At 43.9% G+C, this 23,616-nt stretch overlaps 1 protein-coding gene across 1 annotated transcript in view; it reads right to left on the reverse strand.

Moving 5' to 3' along the window:
* Window positions 1-23,616, reverse strand: part of WSCD1 (WSC domain containing 1) — an 87,987-nt gene that overhangs the window by 22,039 nt on the left and 42,332 nt on the right. The window contains exons 3-5 of the mRNA XM_081944355.1: window positions 18,341-18,455; window positions 15,480-15,664; window positions 10,454-10,575 (exon numbers count right to left, since the gene is read on the reverse strand). Coding sequence (XP_081800481.1) covers window positions 10,454-10,575; window positions 15,480-15,664; window positions 18,341-18,455 — 422 coding nt within the window. The remainder of the gene's footprint in view (window positions 1-10,453; window positions 10,576-15,479; window positions 15,665-18,340; window positions 18,456-23,616) is intronic.

Genomic DNA, 23,616 nt, shown 5'->3' on the forward strand with positions numbered 1-23,616 from the left:
CTCCTCCTCCTGGAGCCCACTATGATGTGGAGCATCGGCTGCATCTCCCCAAGCAACCAAGTTACGCACAACACCAAGTAGTGCCAGATGAAGCACCTGCGAGATAAGAGGCAAGTACAGGGGCACTTCTCTCCCGCTCTGGAATATGGAGCGAGTCTACATCCCTGCCATCGCCCTTACCTTCTCAGGCCACATGAGGAGTGACTGGGAGGGGAGGGCAAGGAGCAGGGCCAGCCAGCTGACAGGGAGCCATAGTTAGGGGCATGAAAGAGCCACATGTGGCTCAGGAGCCGCATGTGGCCAACACCTGACCTATATGGTCACTAGGAGTCAACAATGATTTCATGGCCCTTAATAATCAGATGATTTTAAATGGAAAAGGAATGTGTCAAGATTGCCTACATTCATTTTCCTTCTGTAATATCTATATAGAACAGTGTTTCTTAACCTCGTCCCCTTTAAGATGAGTGCACTTCAAGTCCCAGAATTGATTGCCGGCTGGGGAATTCTGGGAGTTGAAGTCCACCCATCTTAAAGAGGATATGGTTGACAACATATCATGAAAAACGACAAACTAGAAACTGGCATGAAAATTGCTGGGAGAAATGTCCTCAAACTAAAGAATGGGGCTAAGGTTTCAGATTACAGATAGTCCTCGACCTATAACCATTCTTTTAGTGACTGTTTGAAGGTATAACCCAGGGGTGTCCAAACTTGGGAACTTTAAGACTTGTGGACTTCAACTCCCAGAATTCCCCAGCCAGCCATGCTGGCTGGGGAATTCTGGGAGTTGAAGTCCACAAGTCTTAAAGTTCCCAAGTTTGGACACCCCTGGTATAACCGCACTGAAAACAATGATTTATGGCTGGTTTTCACACTCACAACTATTGCAGCATCCTCATGCTCACGTGATCAAAAATTCAGGTGTTTGGCAATTGGCACATATTTATGATGGTTGCAGTTTCCCGAGGTCATGTGGTCACTTTTGCAGCCTTCTGACAAACAAAGTCAATGGGGAAGCCAGATTCACTTAGCAACTTGGTTATTAATTTAACAACAAGTGATTCACTTAACAAGTATGGCTGGAAACTTCATAAAATGGGGCAAAAAAATCATTTAATAACGGTCTTGCTTTCTGAAAGAAATGCTGGGCTTAAGTGTGGTCATAAGTCAAGGACTACCTGTACATATTGTCAAGGCCATGATTCTCCCAATTGTGGCATAGAGGTGTAAGAGTTACATTATTAGAAAGAGTGAACAGAGACAGTGATGGATGTCTTTGAATTGTGGTGCTATCCTTGGACACCAAGAAAAACAAATCATTCAGTGCCAGACCAAGTAAAATCGGATGGCAGTAGTAATAAAGCTAAAGTTTAAATTCTTTGGGCCCATATTGTGAAGGAAAAGAGTTATTGGAAAAGATCTTGATAAAAACTGAAAGCAATAGAGAGAGATGCTAAAAGATGGCTGCTACCGTGTTTCCTCAAAAATAAGACCTAACCGGAAAATAAGCCCTAGCAAGTGTCAGGATTCCAAATAGCATCCAAAATTACATCAGAGTCCAAGGCAAAGTATTGCTCAAAGTTCCAATTTATTAAAAGAGCCATCTTAGCAGATCTGGGAAAACCCGAATCTGAAAACATCCGGTTTCCCCCACCCTGTTGAAAGTTCAAGATCTTGCCCCAACACCCACAAGTCCATCACATGGTCCAATCTCCCACTGCCATGCTGGCAGTTCCACCCATCCAGTTCCGGTCAGGTGCAGAGGTGCAGAGACAAAGGATGACCTTGGCTTTCTAGAAAGGAATTTTGTTTTGGCTACACAGCATCTAACTCTGTACAGTTCCCCCCTCTCATTTTCCCACAATAGAAAAGGCATAGTAGAATAATAGAAAGTGTGGCAGGCCAAAGATCCAAAAGGAATATGGCTGCAGGCCTGACAGCATGATTGTTTTAGGATGATCGTAAGATAAGCCGCAAAATAAGGCCCAGCTAAGATTGTCAGCCAGACAGATGCATTTATCACATTTCCCTGAAAATAAGCCCTAATGCAGGGGTGTCAAACTCAAGGCTTGCAGGCTGGATCCAGCCATGGGGTGCTTAGATCTGGCCCTTGGGGCTCCCCTGGAAACAGTGAAGAACTGGCCTGTGGTGCCCCTGCAAGTGAAAATGGTGTGGCCAGCTTGTCGTCTCTCCTGTTGGGGGGCACCTGTCATTGCCCAAGTACTCTGCCAGCGAAAATGGGCTTCCGAGCTCCATTTTCACTGGCAGAGGGTTGCAGGAGGCCATCCCAGCTGAAAACTGGAAACTTGGCCATAAAAGCTAGTTGAGTGACTTTGGGCCAGTCCCTCCCCCTCTCAGCCCAATCCACTTCACACAGTTGTTATTGTGAGGCAAATAAAAGGAGGAAGCTAAGATGTGTTGAATACATTTGCCACCTTGAAATATTTGTAAAAATAATACAGGTGGGATACATCCCCACCCCCTGTCATCCTTTACATCAGGGTGGAGTTGAGTGACTGAATGGAGCTGAGTATTTACTGGCCGGATGACCTCCCTGACACCTATGCAGAGTTCAGAGCAGACAATTACTCATTGAGCCCAGAGAGAGAAATATCTGCCAATATATACGATCGAACTCACAGCTTTCTGGCTGTGAAGCAAGAACTCCACCTCAAGGCCACCACACCACTCAAAGGTGAGATACAAATTAAATAAAGAAAATGTATGTGGACTTGAAAGGAAGCCCCATGATGCAGTGGGTATTATGACTGAGAAGGTGTGTCTAGGATCCAGGGCATCAGGAATAAATAAGTCTATTCTTTCTCCTATCTATTTCTGCACCAATTCCTATTTCTGTGCCAATTCAAGAAGCTCAAACTGCCCAAGGAGCTGATGATACAGTTCTACAGAGGAATTATTGAGTCTGTCATCTACACCTCTATAACTGTCTGGTTTGGCTCTGCAACCCAATAAGACAGACAAAGACTTCACAGGATAATCAGAACTGCAGAAAAAACAATTGCTACCAACCTGCCTTCCATTGAGGACCTGTACACTGCATGAGTCAAAAAGAGGGCTGTGAAAATATCTACAAATGTCTCACATCCTGGACATAAATTGTTTCAACTCCTACCTCAAAACGACACACTGCACACCAAGACAACTAGACACAAGAACAGTTTTTCCCTGAATGCCATCACTCTGCTAAACAAATAATTCCCTCAACAATGTCAAACTATTCACTAAGGCTGCATTACTATTGCTATTAGTCTTCTCATCGTTTCTATCACCCTTCTCTTCCCACTTATGACTGCATGACTGTAACTTTGTTGTTTGTATCCTCACGATTTATATTGATATTGATTGTTTCCTGGTTGTTTATTTGTACCCCATGACTATCGTTAAGTGTTGTACCTTATGATTCTTGACAAATGTATCTTGCCTTTTTATGTACACTGAGAGCATATGCACCAAAGACAAATTCCTTGTGTGTCCAATCACACTTGGCCAATAAAGAATTCTATTCTATTCTATTCTATTCTATTCTATTCTATTCCATTCCATTCCATTCCATTCCATTCCATTCTGTATTTTATTGTTCCATTCCATCCCATCCCATTCCATTCTATTCTATGCAAAACAGAAGGCTACTTCAAAGTAGGCAGCAGCTATCAACTACCCTAAATGTGTCTGATGAAAAGGATCCAATGCTATTCTCCTAAAGAGAACTTTCTCAGTAATGATCCCCTTCTAATGAGGTAATTTATGGAGAGTCCCTAAGGCTTTTTTTCTAATGTTCCATCAGCATGACAAGGCATTAAATAGTCGTCAACATAATTGGGTTCAAACTGTCCCCTTCTGACTTTCCCTTTAGGTTAAAATCATGGCGGGGGGAGAAAAACTGTGGCTCTCATTAGTCCATTTTAACAGGATAGAAATAAATTCAGTTTGATTACATGTAAAAAAAAAAAAACCATTTTCTAAGAGAAAGGCATTAGCAGATTTTCCCTCTTCCTTCGTAGAGATGAAGTCTTGGAAAACAGTGAGTTTTATCTAAGCAGGACAGAGCTGTGATTTGGACTGCTAAATTGTATCTTCTGGATACACAACACAACTAATCTCAGTAGAAAAGCTTGTAGCTGCCTTTGCATAATAGGCTAGGTTTGGTTAGTATAAAACCAAAATTGAGTTTTCTGTGGCTTAGCGTATTATCTTACTTATTGACTGGATTATGGTCCAGCGTGTAGCACAAATCCAGAAAACAGATTACTTTAGAAATGAGGTTAACAATAATGTTTGCACAACACCATTGAATTGGAAGAGATTACAGGTAGTCCTTAGGAGCCACGGCGGCGCAGTGGTGAGAGTGCAGTACTGCAGGCTCCTTCTTCTGACTGCCAGCTGCCTGCAATTTGGCAGTTCAAATCTCACCAGGCTCAAGGTGGAGTCAGCCTTCTATCCTCCCGAGGTGGGTAAAATGAGGACCCAGATTGTTGGGGGCAATAAGTTGAGTCTTTAAACCACTTAGAGAGGGTTGCAAAGCACTATAAAGTGGTATATAAGTCTAAGTGCTACTGCCAGTGGCGTAGGGTGGGGGGTGCAGGGGGGGCCGGCTGCACCGGGCGCAACATCTGGGGGGGCGCCCTGACTCGCCCTGCGCCGCCGTTTGCCGGACTGTGGCCGTCTCTTTCCACGCCCGGCTCGGCCCGCGAACTAAGCTCCCCGGCCCTGGCCCGCCCAGGCCCCTCCTGGGCACCGCCTACCTCCCAGCGGACCCGCCGCCCCGCCCCCGCGGAAGCCGAAGGAGAGCGGCGCTGCGCTCCGTCTGCCCGCCGCTGCAACGCCACCGCGTCCTCCCGCTCCGCCTGGAGCGCCCCGGGAAGCCGGCGCCTTCCCGAAGCCCCCGGTGCGCCTCCCACCCCCGCGGCACCTGCTTCCCTTCAGTCAAGCCTTTTCCCGCTGCCCTTCGAGCTCCTCCTCGGGAGGAAGGCAGGAGGCCAGCATGGAGAGCCTCACTTGACTGATGCCGACCCAGGGGCAGCTGCAGTTGGGCCGCCCTCGCTTTAGGGGGCGCAAATTACTTGCCTTGCCCCGGGTGCTGACAACCCACGCTACGCCACTGGCTACTGCTTAACTTCCAACAGTTCATTTAGTGACAGCTCAAAGTTACGAGAGCACTGCAAAAAGTGAGTTACGATTGTTTTTCACACTTACGACCGTTGCAACATCCCCATGGGGGATGTTTGGCAACTAGCATGCATTCATGATGGTTGCAATGTCCCAGGGTCATGTGATCACCTTTTGCAATCTTCTGAAAAAGTCAGTGAGGAAGCCAGATTCATTTAACAGTCATATTGCTAACTTAACAGCTGCAGTGATTCATTTAACAAATGCGGCAAGAAAGATCGTAAAAGGGGCAAAACTCACTTAAGAACTGCCTTGCTTAGTAACAGACATTCTGGGCTCAATTTTGGTCAGGAATTGAGGACTACCTGTAATTAGGTCATTGCAGTTCAACTTTTTACTGAGCACAGACTCTAAAGCATCTCCTACAGAAAAAACACACACATCAATGGGGAATTCACCTCCAATATTGGTGGTACAGTTGTTCTTAACACTGGGATGTGTTTCCTAATGTTCATTTCGACTCTGCCTCCTTGTAACTTAAAGACATTATTTTGTGTTCTGCATTCAGCAAAGATAGAAAACCGATTGGATCTTTTCCCATACGATACCTTTTCTTTCTATAGCAATAGCACTTAAGACTTATATACTGCTCCACGGTGCTTTACTGCACTCTCTGGGTGGTTTATAATGTCATACCCATGGCCCCCAACAATCTGGGTCCTCATTTTACCACCTCAGAAGGATGGAAGGCTGAGTCAACCTTGATCCGGTCAGGATCGAACTCCTGGCAAAGTGGAAGGGGGCAAAGATAGCTTGCAATGCTGCATTCTAACCACTGTGCCACCATGGCTCTATCATTATCTTTGCTCAAAATTAGTGCCTTTCAAGAGTGTTGCAAGGCATCAAAAAATTGATAGTACTGATTTTCAGATCTGAATGGATTATTTGGACATCTCAGTGGGCTTCTGATACTAATCAGGACATGCTGGAAGTGTTCTGAACTCCAACAGCCGCACTGTTCCCCAGTGGAACAGCCCCACTTCCAATACAAAATAGATTAACTGGAAATTTCCTATGCTCGCTATGAAAATATTTCTGTCAGGAAATATTGAAACAGAACAACCTGCTTAAATTGTTCTTCTGACCTAAGCTTCCCCAGCAGCACGAAGCCGAGTCCTCATCCCGATAAACCCCTTCTATTTAATTTACAGTCAATTTCTCTCCAGCAAAGTCTTTCCTCTCCCACAGTCTTTCAAGATAGTTCACAATTACCGACCTTTATCAGGCTTGGAGTGGCCAGGCTGATATCTTTCAGATGCCGCAATACTTGGAAAGAATGCAGGAACAAACTAATTGTCTCCTGCAAACTCCACTCCCCTTTCGCTCCTCTTTTATTCCCTCTGTGAGGGGCCATTCATCATGCACCTGTGGCTTTACTCCCAAGTCGACCCCTGTTCTTTAGCTGTTCCCTTCGTCTGGCAACTCTGCCCATGCGCCCACTGGGAACAGGCTCCAGCTGTTTGTCTGCCTCACTGATGTCTGATTCCGAAGGCAGCTGATAACTGTCAGATGGCCCTGGCCCCCTCTCTTCCTCCGACACAGAGCCCTCATCAGAGCCTTCCCCAACTCCAGGACTGGCGCATGTTCCTCCCCAACCTGCTCACTGCCCGAATCTGCTGCCAGCTCCTCTGGCCACTAGCAGGCCACAACAATTGTTTCCTCCTCAAAAGAGATGTTTCGAGCCCAAAATGTTTTGAATGCGAAATTCCTATAGGTAGCCCTTGATTTAGGATCACCATGGAGCCAATTAAATTGTTGTTGCCATTAAGAAAGGCACCACTTCAATTCCCGCTCTTCCCTTGCAATCATTATGCTGACCATGGGGTGCTTCAAGGGGGTGGGGGAAGCTCTAGGTTGTTGAATGAATAGTCATAAGTTGAGGCCTGCCTGTACACTCCCCTCCCTTGATCTCTCCCAACAGGGCTCTGATCTTCTTAACCTTAACCTTATTAAAAATTCCTGGAACCGCATAAAATTGGAACTCAAGTTTTATTAATCCTTTTGTTATGTAATCCTCTTTGCAGAGATTCGTATCTGCTCAGTGGTCTCTGGAGGAAGGGTCAAAAAAGATGGTGATCAAAACCCACACCATTAAAATCCTGCCTACTTTTGTGTGTCTGTGTGTTTGTTTGTGGGTGTGTTGCATAAAAAAATATTTTTTTGTTTTTAGAGCAATTGCCATCTTGATATTTTGACTGCGCCCAGAAGGACTCCCCGCAAGGCAGGGATTGGGGTTAAAAACAGAACTGGTTACAATGACCTGCCTTGACATTTTGATGGACGTGATGATGGCTTCTTTGGGACTGTCACCCTATTCAGCCACAGGCAAAGCAGAGGTGTGTTATTCCAAACGCTTTGTGTTGCCTTTTGTTCTCAAATTTGAAATACAGCATCGTTTTATCAAACAAAGCCATGATCTGACATTAAACACATTCAACATGAATCACGGCAGGAACAAACTCACTTTTTGCTTTCATGGAAACAATGAACAGAAGAATGTTAAGAATGTATGTTATCATGGAAACAGTATTGAAGGTGAAGTGAACTCCAGAGACCTGGGCCGCTAGGAATTTCTATCTATCTATCTATCTATCTATCTATCTATCTATCTATCTATCTATCTATCTATCTATCTATTATCTATCTATCTATCTATCTATCTATCTATCTATCTATCTATCTATCATCTATCTATCATCTATCTATCTATCTATCAATCAATCATCTATCTATCTATCTATCTATCTATCTATCTATCTATCTATCTATCTATCATCTATCTATCTATCTATCTCTATCTATCTATCTATCATCTATCTATCTATCTATCTATCTATCTATCTATCTATCTATCTATCTATCTATTAATTACATCACCCATCTCACTGTGCAAAGGTGACTCAGGGTGACTTACAAAGTAACAGGAACAGAAATATAGAAACAATTATAAATATAAGAATGAATTGGATGGGCCTATAAGTGTAAAAAGGGGGCTGGATGTCTTCTTCAGAATAACGAGTTGGAAAGGACCTCTTGGTCCAACCCCTTGGCTCAAGCAGGAGACCCTATACCATTTCAGGCAAATGGTTGTCCAGTCTCTTCTTAAAAAGTTCCAGTGTTTGGAGTACCCAAAACTTCTGAAGGCAAGCCCTTCCACTGATTAATTATTCCAACTGTTAGGAAATTTCTTCTTAGTTCTGGGTTGGTTCTCTCTTTGATTAGTTTCCATCCATTGTTCCTTGTCCTGCCCTCAGGTGCTTTGGAGAACAGGATGACTCCCTCTTCTTTGTGGCAGCCCCTCAAATATTGGAACATTGCTATCATATCAGCTTGCCTCCAGAAGTTGTGAATGCCCCAACACTGGAAGTCTTTAAGAAGATGTTGGATAGCCATTTGTCTGAAACGGTATAGGGTTTCCTGCCTAGGCAGGGGGTTGGACTAGAAGACCTCCAATGTCCCTTCCAACTCTGCTAGTGTATTGTATTACCACCCTAGTGATTAGTTCCCCCCCATTAAACTAGACAAACTCAATTCCCACAACTGTTCTTCATATGTTTTAGCTCCAGTCCCTTAATCGTATTTATAATCATCTTAACATCAATTCCAGATATGTTTTCTATATCAGAAGCTCCTAGCTTTGAGGAGAAGTTAGGAATCTAAAGACCTAGAACTTACAAACTTTTTTCATAGATATATCCCAAGGCCCTTTGACCTCATTTGTTAAGGGATAGTGGCATAGGTTGCTGTAATTTTTTAGCAGAGAATATAGGAAATTGAAATGTTCTGTAATAATAATAAGAAAAGGATTTACTAGTAGAATAGAATGAAACTTAGTAAATATAGCCAACGGTATATATTCAATAAAATGTGTAGGATATAGATTAAAATGACTACTTATGGATAACCAATTAAAAGAAATGGTTACTATATAAAATTAAACCTGAGGATATGTATTATTAACAGTAAAAAAGAATAATAGATGGAAATGATATGTTAAATTTGATTAACTTTGAGAGGCAAAAGGATACTGTTTATATATTAAGAAAAAATTCAAACTAAGGGGGAGAATATGAAATAAAAACAAGATGACTGAAATTCAAAATGGAAACGCGATGTAAAATGTAATATACATAATAGAAGATGAAAAGGGGGGCAGGGGAAACCAGGACAACATTTTGTTCATAAAAGAAGTTAAAATATGTAACAAAACAAAAAAATAAAAAACTTTGTTTGAAAAAAAAATACTTGAAAAAGCCCGCCCAAATATGAATGTTCTAAGTTTCCCTTCAAAACAGTTACAGTTAACCGTTAGGGTCATCTAAAGGTTAGTTTCACTTTAGCAGAGCTTAACACAACTATATATATTTAATACATAACAGCCAGTACATTAAAAGAAAAAAACCTATCAGGCAAAGCATGTAACAAAAAGGCCTAGTGATGGATGGGTAAGAGCAGGAAAGCGGAAGAAAGAAACAGAGGAGCTAATTCTGGCTGCATAAGATCAAATCTTAAGTATACAAAGCCAGAATTGAGAAGGGCACAACAGACAGGAAATGCTGTCTCTGTAAAGAAGCTGAGGAAACAGAAGATCACACAGGGCGACTACAAACAATGACATGACAAAGTAGCAACAATGATGCACAGGAAATCTCCAGGAAAGCAAGAATTGATGGGATCACAAATAAGATGAAGTAATACGAAATGAAGAAGAGAGAGAGAGAGAGAGAGAGAGAGAGAGAGAGAGAGAGAGAGAGAGAGAGACTTTTCTCGCCACAGTTGTTAAATGAATCTCTGCAGTTGGTAAGTTAATAAGTCGGCTGTTAAGTGAATCTGGTTTCCCCATTGACTTGGCTTGCCAGAAGGTCGCAAAAGGGGATCGCATGACCCCGGGACACTGCGACCGTCAAAAATATGAGTCTGTTGCCAAGCATCTGAATTTTGATCATGTGGCCATGGGGATGCTGCAATGGTCATAAGTGTGAAAAACGTCACAGGTGTGAAAAACAGTCATAAGACACTTTTTTCAATACTGTACTAACTTTGAATGGTCATTAAACTTAATGTTTAATGTTAATTGTTTGACTTAACTGTTGTTAAGTCAAAGATTTCATGTACTTGGAACAGCTTAAATCCTGCAGCAATATCTTATTAAACAACATTCAACTATGGGACCAACCATAATAATATATTGAAGAAGGGAGGGAGGGAGGGAGGAAAGAAGGAAGGAAGGGAGGGAGGAACAATAAGGAAAAGGAATTCTTACCTTTTGGGAGCAAAATTCAGAGCACATCTCCACTGTCAAATTGGAATGTATTAATGAGGCTGGCAAGATGTTTGTTAAATTTTCTGGTACTTTAAAACATCCTCGATAGATAATATTTTGCCCTGCAAAGAAAGACAAGAAGTTTGTTCTTAGGTAATAGCAACCAGGAAAACTTCCAATCAACACAAGGAATATAACCAAACACACACACTATACTCAGAGGGAGGGAGGGGGAGATAGAGAGTGGGGGGGGGGAGGGAGGGAGAAAGAGAGAGAGGGAGGGAGGGAGGGAGGGAAGGAGAGAAATACCATCTGGTTTCTATTAAGCCTAGTCACAATTCCTGATTTCCAGCTTGGCCCTAAGGTAAAGGTAAAGTTTCCCTCACACATATTTGCTAGTCGTTCCTCACTCTAGGGGGTGGTGCTCATCTCCATTTCAAAGCCAAAAACTGTCCGAAGACGTCTCCATGGTCATGTGGCCGGCATGACTAAATGCCGAAGATGCACGGAACGCTGTTACCTTCCCACCAAAAGGTGGTTCCTATTTTTCTACTTGCATTTTGTACATGCTTTCAAACTGCTAGGTTGGCAGAAGCTGGGACAAGTAACGGAAGCTCACTCCGTTATGCGGTGCTAGGGATTCGAACAGCTGAACTGCCGACTTTTCTGATTGACAAGCTCTAGATTAGTGTGTGTGTGTGTGTGTGGATATGGATATGGATATAGATATGGATATAGATATATATATCCAAAAAATTTCCTTTTTCAGGAAAGATCTCAAATTTCAATGATTTGCAAAAACAGCTTCAGGAAGCCTCCTGTGTACTTGTGTCAGGAGGGGAAAGGGGATTTTTTTTTTATACCAAACACATTTCTTCATCTTGATTCCTTTTCATAGGCAGGAAGGTTATTTCAATGTTCAAATGCTAAACAGATTTCTACTGTGGTGATCTGTCCCTGGAGATTCTCAGTTCATCCAGGTCATGGTTGTTGCAAAGATGATTTTTTTTCCAAGAAGCAACTGGACTTTCTTTGTTTTTTCCTTGAAGATGTTTCGCTTCTCATCTAAGAAGCAGTTCTGTTAGAAGAAGTTTGTTGGATGAGAGGCAACATATATTCAAGGACAAACAAAGAAAGTACAGTTGCCTTTTCAAAAAAAGCACTTTGCGATACTGTGATCATTATCATTGTCGTAGGAATGGGTTCCAGGAGGCACTACTGCTGATTCACTCTTGGGCATGCACGCATGCTTGATGTGCATATGCAGAAGCAAAAAACAAGATGGCGGTGCCTATGGCGCTGCCCGGAGAACCAGTTTGGGGGCGTGGCAGGCCTGGGTCGCTGTCCTGCATCATCGTCTTTTAATGAACCCATAATCCCATACGGGGTGGAATCTGAGCAACTGAATGCAGCTGAGTGTTTACTGGCCAGATGCCCTTCCTGTCGCCAATGCGGAGTTATATTCAACAGATAGAATCTCAATGTGCCCAGAGAGAGAGAGAGAAATATCTGCCTCTACCTAGGATCGAACTCACAGCTTCCTGATTGTGAGGTGAAAGCTCCACCTCTAGGCCACTGCAACACTCTTTGGGGTACTGTGATGGTCAGAAATAAAAACAGCTAAGTCCAGGGGGACCCAAAACTTTCCAAAAGTTTGAATGAGATGAAGTTATTAAAAAAAATGTTCCTATGAAGATTTGCCAAAGATCCTTGAAAGCTAGGGGACTTTAATGAAGGAGGAAGCCATGGATTGTACGTAGAGGTAATGTTATATACAGATAGTCCTGATTTGCAGCCAAAATTGACCCCAAAATTTATGTCGCTACGTTAGACAGTTGTTAAGTGATTTTTGGCCCATTTTTGCAACCTTTCTGGCCACTGTCATCAAGTGAATCACTGCAGTTGTTTTGTTAGCCACACGGTTGTTAAGTGAATCTGACTTCCTCATTGACTTGGCTTCTGAGAAGGTCAATACATGCAGGGGTGGGCTTCAAAAATTTCAGCAACGGGTTCTCTGCTGGGTTGCTGGGTGGGCGTGGCCAAAGTGGGCATGGCTTAGTTGACCTCCTGCACCACAGCGGGGAGGGGGGACGTTTTCACCTTCCCCAGGTTCTGGAGGCCTTCCTCGAGCCTCTGGGAGGGTGAAAACTGCCTCCCCCAGGCTCTGGAGGCCCTCCGGAAGCTGGAAACAGGCCCCTTTCTGGCCTTCTGGAACTTCCAGGAGGCCCATTTTTTCCCCCTCCCCAAGCCTCCGTGTGGGCCCTGCACATATCTCACATCCAAAACGGGCCGCATGGAGACTCCTCCCATGATGGGCAGGGCCAGCCAGAGATGGGATTTGGAGGTTCTCCGAACCGGCTGTAACGTTAGCTATGGGTTCTCCCAAACCTGGGCGAACCCATAGCATACCACCCCTGAATATGTGCCAGTCGCTAAGCATGTGAATTTTGATCATGTGACCACAGGGATGCTGCAGTGGTCCTAAGTGTGAAAACCGATGATAAGTCATTTTTCCAGTGCTGTTGCAACTTGGACAGTCACTAAAGGAATAGTTTTAAATCAAGGAGTATCTGCATTTCATTCAGACTTTTGTCCTTTAAAAGGGGAACATCTAAGGACCGGAGCTTCTGCATTTTCAACCCAAAACAAAAGGAAAGCTACAAAGAGGTTAAATTCTTCTTGATCATTAGTCTTTTAAATGAAATGTTCAAAAAAGTCCTGACTTCATTAAAGAGGAAGCGGGCTCCCTTATTAGAAAACTCTTAAGCAACTGATTTTATGTGATGAATCAATTAATCTTGATTAAATCTGCATATGAAAGATGACAAAAATGCATTCTCTGCCACATCAGGACGGGAGAGTCAGCCAGAATGTGAAAGTACCTTTTTGGGTGATATACTTTGCAGAATCTGTAAGAATCCCGATTAAGAACAGTTTACAAAAAAAGAGAAAAAATTAATTAATAGGGGCATACTTTGAGAAAAATGCAGAGGCTGCAATTCTTCAGCCAGAAATTTTTGGATTACGTTACATTGCAGACTTTATTTCTAAGTCAAGAAGAATGAGATAGTAAATGCCAATCATTTAATCTTCCCTCCAATTAATCAATTAATTGTTCCGGCTATTTTCATCAATAATAATGCTTTTTTTTTATTCAGGCATTTCTCAGAGCCGAATTGGTATCAATCAGAATTTTGAAAGCTTCAGGTATTAATCCCCAACTTATGACCACAATCGAGCCAAAAACGTATAGTGTTAAGTGAAACAAATGTTAAGTGAATGTTGCCCCATTTTATGACTTTTCTTGGCACAGACGTTAAGTGAATCACTGCAGTTGTTAAGTTAGTCACACAGTTGTTAAGTGAATCTGGCTTCCCTTTTGACTTTGCTTGTCAGAAGGTCGCAAAACAAGATCATGTGACACCCCCCTCCCCCCCAGGACACTGCAACCGTCATAAATAGGAGTCAGTTGCCAAGCATTCAAATTTTGATCACGTAACCGTGGGGATGCTGAAATTATCGTAAACGTGAAAAATGGTTATAAGCCACATATTTCAGTCAAATGTTCACTAACTGAATGGACTACCTGTATTCCCTCTTTCCAGTCAAACATTCCGAATTCTGGGAACAAATAATTAAAGCAATCAATAAACATTTGTACTTGAAGAAGTGTTAACACTGATGTAAATTTGGGAAACGCGCCAAGAAGAAGGTTAAACTCTGCAGGTTAAAAGTCCTTTTTATTAGCAGAGGGAACAAGGTTAGTGTCCCTTCTTCACAAATGGCATTCATAGGGAACTATGCCTTTGAGAAAAATAAGAATGAATCGGCGGTTTAAAATATTTTATTTCCCACTCGTAACAGGATAACTAGAAAAGGATGAAAAAAAAGGAAATGTTGTTTTTCCTTTAAAACTAAAAAGGATAAACAAAGTTTACCCTGAATTTTATTTTCATTGCAAAATCAACTCTTACTCTTTTCAGTTTTTTGTTTTTTTTTAGAATCTTCCATTTTTCCCCTCTTGTTTGGTCCCTTAATGCTGGACTACAGCTAGCAGGGATGTGGTGGCTCAATGGCTAAGATACTGAGCTTGTCGATCAGAACTGCAGTTCAGCGGTTCGAATCCCTAGAGAGGATTGAGCGGAGTGACGGAGTAAGCTCCTGTTACTTGTCCCAGCTTCTGCCAACCTAGCCGTTCGAAAGCATGTAAAAATGCAAGTAGAAAAATAGGAACCACCTTTGGTGGGAAGGTAACAGCGTTCCGTGCTTCCGATGTTTAGTCCTGCCAGCCACATGACCATGGAGACGTCTTCGGACAGTGCTGGCTCTTTGGCTTTAAAATGGAGATGAGCACCACCCCCTAGAGTGGGAAACAACTAGCACATATGTGCGAGGGGAATCTTTACCTTTACCTTACAGCTAGGACAGGAGCTAAGAATCCCTCAACAGAGTTAGTTGTGGAAAGTCCTGATCTATATGTCTCTAGGGTCCTTCCATATCAAAGTGAGTTGATGTGAACATCAGCAAAGATGCAACCTAGAATTGTACTAATGAGGCAAATATAGAGTTCAAAATACAATCCCATCAATTTCCCAGTTCCATCTCCTGAACCCATCTCCTGTACCAGAGGTGGGCTTTTGTCAGTTTTCCCTGTATCGGGTGAACAGGTAGTGGTGGTGGTGGGAGGCTCCGCCCATCCAGCTGGACGCTTCTGCGCATGCGCAGAAGCATCACATGAGTGTGTGAGCACTCGCACACATGAGCGAACCAGTAGTAAGATAAATAGAAACCCACCACTGTCCTGTACCCATCATAGAGATTTAGAAGTATTTTTGGGTCCCACCCATTAAAGCCTTCTGCTTGATTGTTTGTCTGGTATTAATCCCTGCTTATCTACTTACTTACTGCTTATCCCTGCTTATCCATTAACACCAGACAAACAGTCAAACGGAAAACAATACATGCATTCGGTTCCCCCATCCCTATTGGGAATAAAGTACTCACTTAAGAAGCTTACATCACTTACGTCGTTTAGGCCCTGCCCCTGATTCCTCCACCTGGTAAACAGAGAGCCTGTTGATGCCTCCACAGATGGTCCCTTTCTCCCCTTTACACTCATTGTTGCACTCTTCCTGCTTTGCAATATTCACTGGCAGCTGGTTTCCACAATAGCATTCTGCTCCATATTCCAAGCCGGCATATTTGTAAGTTCTGGGTAAAACCAAAAAGAAAATTCTTCTTATATCATCTTTGCAACCTATACCAAAAAAAACAAATTTTGAGTGACGTTCAAAAGCAGAGGGAGGTGGGGTCCTGGGAAATGGTGGTGGAGGAAATCAAAGGGAAATTGAAAGGTGAGAAGTTGAAGAAGGAAAGGTAGAGCTTTCAAGGACTCTTTATAATGCCTTGGTAAGGCCACACTTGGAATACTGCATCCAGTTTTGTTCGCCACGATGTAATAAAGATGTTGAGACTCTGGAAAGAGTGCAGAGAAGAGCAACAAAGATGATTAAGGGCCTGGATACTAAAACATATGAATGGTTTCAGGACAGGGGTGGGTTGCTGCTGGCGTTACTGCCTGTTTTCAACCCATGTGCAATGTGCGTGCGTGTATGCTCTTCAATGTAAATTGTTCTGTGCACACAGTCACTTAAATCCAAAATGGCATCACCCAAGCGGCAGTGAGGGAACCAGTCCAGGGGCATGGCAGGCCTGGGTCGCTGCCGGTTCTGTAACCCAGGCCTGAATTCCACTACCGGTTCAGCCGAACTGGACTGAACCAGTAGCAATCCACCTCTGTTGCAGGAGTTGGGTATGTCTGGTCTAGGGAAAAGACGGACTAGGGGCGACATTATGGCAGTGTTCCAATATCTCAGCGGCTGCCACAAAGAAGAGGGTGTCAAGCTATTCTCCAAAGCACCTGAGGGCAGGACGAGAAGCAATGGATGGAAAGTAATCAAGGAGAGAAGCAACTTAGAACTGAGGAGAAATTTCCGGACAGTGAGAACAATTAACCAGTGGAACAACTTGTCTTCAGAGGTTATGGGTGTTCTATCACTGGAGGCTTTCAAGAAGAGTCAGGAAAGCCACTTGTTTGAAATGGGATAGTGTCTCGTGCTTAAGCAGGGGGCTAGACTAGAAGACTTCCCAAATCTCTTCCAACTCTATTATTCTATTATTCTGACTCTCCTGGATCAGCCCAAGGACCCTCTTGTCCAGCATTGTTTTTCAGACTTGGCCAAACTTGCAACAGACATTGGGGAAGGGCTTTGATGGCTCAATCACACATTTTGATGCTGTTGACCCAATGCCGTTGTGTAATAGAATATAGAACATAGAATCCTAGGGCTGGACGAGACCTCGGGGGTCTTTGTCCAACCTTCTCCTCAAGGATACCATCCTAGTCAAATAGTTGTCCAGTCAAAATAGTATTTATAGTATAATAGTAGTAGAGTATATAGTGTCAACCCTGAAGCTGAGCTGACTGAAGCCATCTTGGAGCTTCAGTGCTGCCACACCGGAACTGAGGGAAAGTGAGGGTGGAATAGAGATGGCTGGGTTTTGCAGCCAAAATCAAAATGTTTTCTCCTGGGAACCAAGGTCATTTTCACATCTGGTGTGTGTGAGAGATATTGTGTGTGTGTGTATGTGTGTGTGTGTGAGAGAGAGAGAGAGAGAGAGAGAGAGAGAGAGAGGGAGGGAGGGAGGGAGGGAGGGAGGGAGAGAGAGAGAGAGAGAGGCAGGAAGGGAGGGAAAGAGGGAGGGAGGGGAAGAGAGAGAGAAGAAAGAGAAAGAGAGGGAGGGAGGGAGGAAGAGTGACTTTACCAGGCAATCAGATAGCACCTTGATTGGACCATGTGACTGACTGTTTGTGGAAGGTGGGGGAAGCTTTTACTTTTAATTAGGTGAAAACAGCAGGAACCTTCAGAGTCGGTTTTCCGCAGAACTGTGTCAATATGATATACCCAATAAAACTATTCTTTGAGGGATCTACCTGCTTTGGAGTTTTTCTTGCTATGGGTTTATATTACTTGGAACCCCGACATATAGTATATTTGGGAATAACCTTGGGGAGAAAGAAGCAAGGTCTGCAGACAAATCAAACGAGCAGCTGCTAAGCCCACAGAAGGAGTTGAGGTATGGCAAACGCCTCAGAAAGGAACCCTCTCCAGTTTCTTCAGTTGTAAAGGTGAGGGGAGAGAGATGTACTTTCAAACTTGGATATCAGCCTCCTCAGCAGCGGTGGTATAATTTTGAGTAGTTCAGAGAATCGGCAAATAGGCTGGCCCCGCCCCTGCTGCCTCCCCGCCTCCCAGCTGTTCTTCTTTTGTTGCCCTGAACAGGAGAGCGGAGCTGGAAAGCAGGTTAGCGGGGTGGGGTGGGAATGGGGATGTTGCAGTAACCTTCCCCCAGGAGTGGGGGGAGGGAATGGGGATTTGGCAGTATCCTTCCCCTGCCATGCCCAACAAGCCACGCTCACGGTACCGGTAGTAAAAAAAAATTGAATGCCACCACTGCTTCTGAGGTAGTCTAAACAACAAGCATATCTACCTCCATCTTTATTGTAAGGCTACATTAATAGACTCTTTGCAAGAATGAAAGCACATCTCTCTCTCTCCCCTCATCTTTACAGACCAAGAAACTAAGGAGAGTCCCTCTTGAGACATTTGCCATGCTAGCCATTCTTTCTGTGCGCTCAGCTGCCTCTTATCTGGCTGTTCCCCAGACTGTGGCTCTTCCTTTTGTCGTCCAAGGTCATTCTCACATACCTGAGTCAATACATATAAAAGAAGGACCAATTCATGTTAGATTGATTTCGCCTTTAGGAGCAACAGCATGTAGAAAAAAAATAAAATACATTTTTTTCCTCTTATTTTTTTTTTTTACCTCTCAGCACAGGCTTCTTGGCAGTGGGAAATTGTCATTTTTCTCAAGTCATAGAACACGGCTCCTTTCAACGTCCTTTTCCTTGAGTCGTCGCCAAAGCAGCCAATATAAGTGCCTTCAGCATATGAAAATACAACGGGCAGTTAGAAAGAATCCTGAGAATAGAACTGAATACAACCCACCCCCCCACTCCTTTAAAGGTAAAGGTTCCCCTAGCACAGCGATGGCGAACCTTTTTTTGGCTCGTGTGCCAAAAGCGGGGGGAGCGCAGGGGGGAGTCATGCGTGGGCGTGCCACACCCATAATGCAATGCGCACAACCCCAGTGGGCACGCGCGCATGACCAGCGCTCTCCCCCCTCCATTTTTGGCATGCTTTTTTCACCCTCCCCAGGCTCCAGGGGCTTTATAGGAGCCTCAGGAGGGTGAAAACATCCTCCACCCCCAACCCCCGGAGGCCCTTTGGAGGCTTCAGGAGCTTCGCTGAAGCCTCCGGAGCACGAAAAACCGGCTGTACGGGCAAACCGGAATTTCGACAACGGACGTCCGGTTTGCTCGTAAGGCTGGTTTTAGCCCAGTTTAGCCTTCAGGGCCTTCCGGAGGCTTCCCTGAGGGCTCGGGGGGTGTGTGTGCAAAAAAAGACCCTATGAGCAAACCAGAAGTCACTTCAGGTTTGTTTGTAGGGTCATTTTTTTCCCTCCAGAGCCTTCAGGGAAGCCTCCGGAAGGCCCCTGAAGGCTCTGGACAGCTAAAACCGGCCCCATGAGAAAATCGGAAGTACGTTCCCAAACTTCCGGTTTGACCATAGGGCCGGTTTTTCACATTCCAGAGGCTTCAAGGAAGCCTCTGGAGGGCGAAAAATGGCCTCAAAAAAAGAGCGATGTCAGTTGGCCACCTGACAGGGCAACACCTCACATGTCCTGACAAATGGCGCCGTGTGCCATAGGTTTGCCATCACGGCCCTAGCACATATATGCTAGTCATTCCTGACTCTAAGGGGTGGTGCTCATCTCCCTTTCAAAGCCAAAGACGTCTCTGTGGTCATGTGGCCGGCATGACTAAATACCGAAGGTGCAAGGAACACTGTTACCTTCCCATCAAAGGTGGTTCCTGTTTTTCTACTTGCATTTTTATGTGCTTTCGGACTGCTAGATTGGCAGAAGGTGGGACAAGAAACGGGAGCTCACTCCGTTACGCGGCACTAGGGATTCAAACTGCCGACTTTTCTGATCGACAAGCTCAGCATCTTAGCCACTGAGCCACAGCATCCCTTTTAAAGTACACCCTTGTATTTCTCTCCTAAAATAGCTGTAGCCTCACATTCTGCCAGGGAGAACTAATAAAACATGATTAAGAACTAAACTTCATGTAAGAAAATATGTAGCCCTTTTATTAGTAGTCCTTGGCTCACCACCATGTATTTAATAACCATTTGAAGTTACAACAGCATTGGGAAAAAATGAGGTATGGCCATTTTTCACACTTATGACCCCTGTGGCCACATGATCCCATTTCGGAGGCTTGGCAACTGACTCATATTTATGACAGCTGCAGTGTCCCAGGGTCATGTCATCACCTTTTGTGACCTTCTGACAAGCAAATTCAATGGGGAAGCAAGATTCACTTAACAACCCTTGCAGTGGTTCACATAACAAATGTGGGAGGAAAAAACGTAAAATGGTTCACAACTCGTTGAACAACTATCTCGCTTAGCAACAGAAATGTTGGGGTCAATTATGGTCGTAATTCAAGAACTACCTGAACCATGCTATTTTTTTTCTTTTTGCTGCTTCTTTGTCTCGTGCAGCATTTAGCAATGACAATATTTTTTTAATTCTCAAACATAATATTCATTATTTATTGGATATTAACATAACTCAAGTACTTGCTCCAAAACTTAATGAGAGTGGAGCTTATCAAGGAGAGAAGCAACTTAGAACTAAGGAGAAATTTCCTGACAGTTAGAACAGTTAATTAGTGGAACAACTTGCCCCCAGAAGTTGTGAATTCTCCAACACTGGAAGTTTTTAAGAAGAGTGGACAACCATTTGTTTGAAATGGCATAGGGTTTCTTGCCTGAGCTGGGGGTTGGACTAGAAGACCTTTAAGGTCCTTTCCAACTCCGTTATTCTACTCCATTCTAAAGTGCCATTGTAACTTTGAGCAGCTCCTAAATGATTTGTTGTAAGTTGAGGACCAACTACTGTATATTTCATTTTTGTTCCAAAACTATGACCATTTGCAATCAACTTTCTCACTTCCCCCATAAAGTTGCAAACCATTATTATTCATTCCCCAATTCTAATCTTTAAAGCACACCTGATTGGAGAAATGAGCCAAACCAGAAAAAAAAAATCAGGGCTAGGAAGCAAAAGTGATATAATTTTTTCTGGCATTATTGAGGCATGTTTCCTGCTTTTCCCTGACTTTGACATCCTACTTGGAAAATCTTCAAGCAATGCAACATTTATTTAAAACCAATCTTCCTTCATTCTCCGCACTGCCCCTCCCTCCTTCTGTAATGCAAAATTAAAATGAGACCATCATGTTCGCATCTCCTTGATAAAGCTTCTGAATTCAATCTTGCGAACTGCCAGGCAAATGTAGAAGATAGAGAGAAAAAAGACCTACGTGGAGAAATGAAGACTAGACATTTATCTGATTTCTTGTGAAAGGACATGAAAATGATGTTTAATTATGTACCCCCTATGCAAACCTAAAAGCAACTTTTGGGCTGGTGAAAAAATAATAATTATCACCTTTTGGTTAGCGTGTGACAGCAGCCCTGGCCATTAATTAGCTGACATTTTCTGTAAGGGTTCCCAAACAAAATACTTATGCATTGCAGGTAGTCCTCGACTTACAACGATTCATTTAGTGACTGTTTGAAGTTACAGTGGCATTGTAAAAAAGTGATTTATAACCAGAGGTGGAATTCAGCTGGTTCAGACCGGTCCGGGCCAACTGGATGTTAATTTTACATCCAGTTCGCCGAAACGGTAGTTGCAAGGACTGGTAGGCCCCGCCTACCCCATCCCGCCCCTCCCAGGAGTCGCCATGTGGCCCATTTTGGATGCCAGGTAAGCGCAGGGCCTGCACGGAGCCTCTGAGAGGGCAAAAAATGGGCCTCCCGGAAGTTCTGGAAATGGGCCTGTTTTGGACCTCCAGAGCCCGGGAGAGACCGAGGAAAGCCTCTAGAGCCTGGGGAGGGCAAAAAATACCCCCCCACACACACCATGGTACAGGAGGCTGAGTAGGCCATGCCCACCATAACCACACCCACCCAGCAACCGTGCAGCGAACCGGTTGCTAAAATTTTCCAATCCCGCCCCTGCTTATGACTGTTTTTCACCCTTTCAGCTACTGCAGCATCCCCATGGTCACACAGTTAAAATTCAGGCACTTGGAAACTGATTCATATTTATGACTGTTGCAGCGTCCTGGGCTTACGGGATCCCCTTTTCTGCAGCTTTCTGACAAGCAAAGTCCATGGGAAAGGCAGGTTCATTTAACAATCATGTTAGTAACAACATTAACAATTGCAGTGATTCTGCAAGGACGATTGTAAAATAGGGCAAAACTCACTCAGCAAACGTCTCACTTAGCAACAGAAATTTTGGGCTCAGTTGTGGTCATCAGTTGAGGACTACCTGAGTTACAGCACTCTATCATATCAACTAGAAAAGCGTAGAACTCATAAATGTCTCCTTTTCATTTAAGAATGTATTGTAAAAGCTCTCAAAATGGATTGGTCGATGGTTCGTAAAGTCTCTCGTCTCATGACAGCAAGCTGCCTTCTTGACTTTCTTAGAAATCTACATGAAATCTGACAGCGACACAAATGTGCCCAGCGGTCTCTGAAAGCAGATCTAAATATTTATCTGATTGATTTGAATCACGGAAGATAAAGGCAGGCAAGGAAACCGGAATCACAAGAGTTTTTATGCAAAAGGAAACCACCGCACAATGTGAACATAACTGATAGTAATAATTATTATTTTTAAAAAGATACTGAGAATTCACTAGAGAATTTTACTCATGCGTGCATTTGTGGGTAAAAATTATTACTGACAGGCCCTCTTTGCCCCCTTTTCCATGCACACGTCTTGGTGAACAATTTCATTTCCATGAATGAAGGATTCCACGCAACGTAGTTAAAATTATTTCTGCAGCAAGAACATATTACAGAATTATCCTTCCACACCCCGCCATCCAGGAAGAGATGAAGAAGCTTCTTCGAGGAGAAGCGAAACATCTTCAAGGAAAAGCAAAGAAAGTCCCAGTTGCCTCTTGAAAAAGCACCTTTGGGACAACCATGATCTGGATGACTGAGAATCTTTGTAACAGTGGTGGGATTCAGCCAGTTCCGGAGAACCGGTTGTTAACTTTTTTAAGAAGTTCGGAGAACCGGTTGTGGGAATAAATCTCCTTTTGTTTTTTTTCCCACTTTACAGGGCTAATCCTATAAGGAAGGCAGGAAGGAAACATTCTGGTGTTGTTTCTAGCCTCATCTTTATTGCCCTGCTTACAGAAACTGCCTCTCCGGTTAACCCTTGTTACATTGTGACAGCTAAGGCGAAGCGCCCATTGATGTGAGTGACGTTGAGTTGGTCATGCCCACCCAGTCACATGACCATCGAGCCACGCCTACCCAGCTGGTCATTAGGGAAGAGAACCAGATGTTAAATTATTTGAATCTCACCACTGCTTTGCAGACACACATTACAGAGGTTTCTAGGCGAAGGGGGTCAAACTCAAGGCCCATGGGTCGGACTCAGCCCGCCGTATGGTCAGGTGGAAACAATGTGGTCAATTCGCCATGTGGAAACAACAGGCCTACCTGGCATTGGCCCGGTCTACCCTCATCACTTCAGCCCGGTCTACCCAACGCAAAGAGGAAACATTGGGCAAGTGTGACTTCGGCTTGGTCTACCCAATGCAAAGAGGAAACATGCCAGCAGTTTGGGGAGTGGCGTCAAGCTGGCCATTCCCATCCATTTGGCCATACCCACCCAGTCAGCCATGCCTGCCCAGCCTGAGGTCCACCACAGCCCTGATGTGGCCCTCAATGTTCTAGATTTCAAACTTGACATCTTTTAAGATGTGTGGACATCAACTCCCAGAATTTCCCAGCCAGCTGGATTTTTCCAATCAAAACCTAGTTCTCTAGTCCAGCAACCCTCAATCTTTTAGGTGCCAGGGACCGGTTCCATGGAGGCAGGGGTGAAATCCCCCCAGTTCGGCCCAGTTCAGCAGAACCGGTGTGGGAGGGGGGAAT

Source organism: Natrix helvetica, assembly GCF_964273705.1.
Source record: "Natrix helvetica genome assembly, chromosome: 2".
Classification (NCBI taxonomy): domain Eukaryota; kingdom Metazoa; phylum Chordata; class Lepidosauria; order Squamata; family Natricidae; genus Natrix; species Natrix helvetica.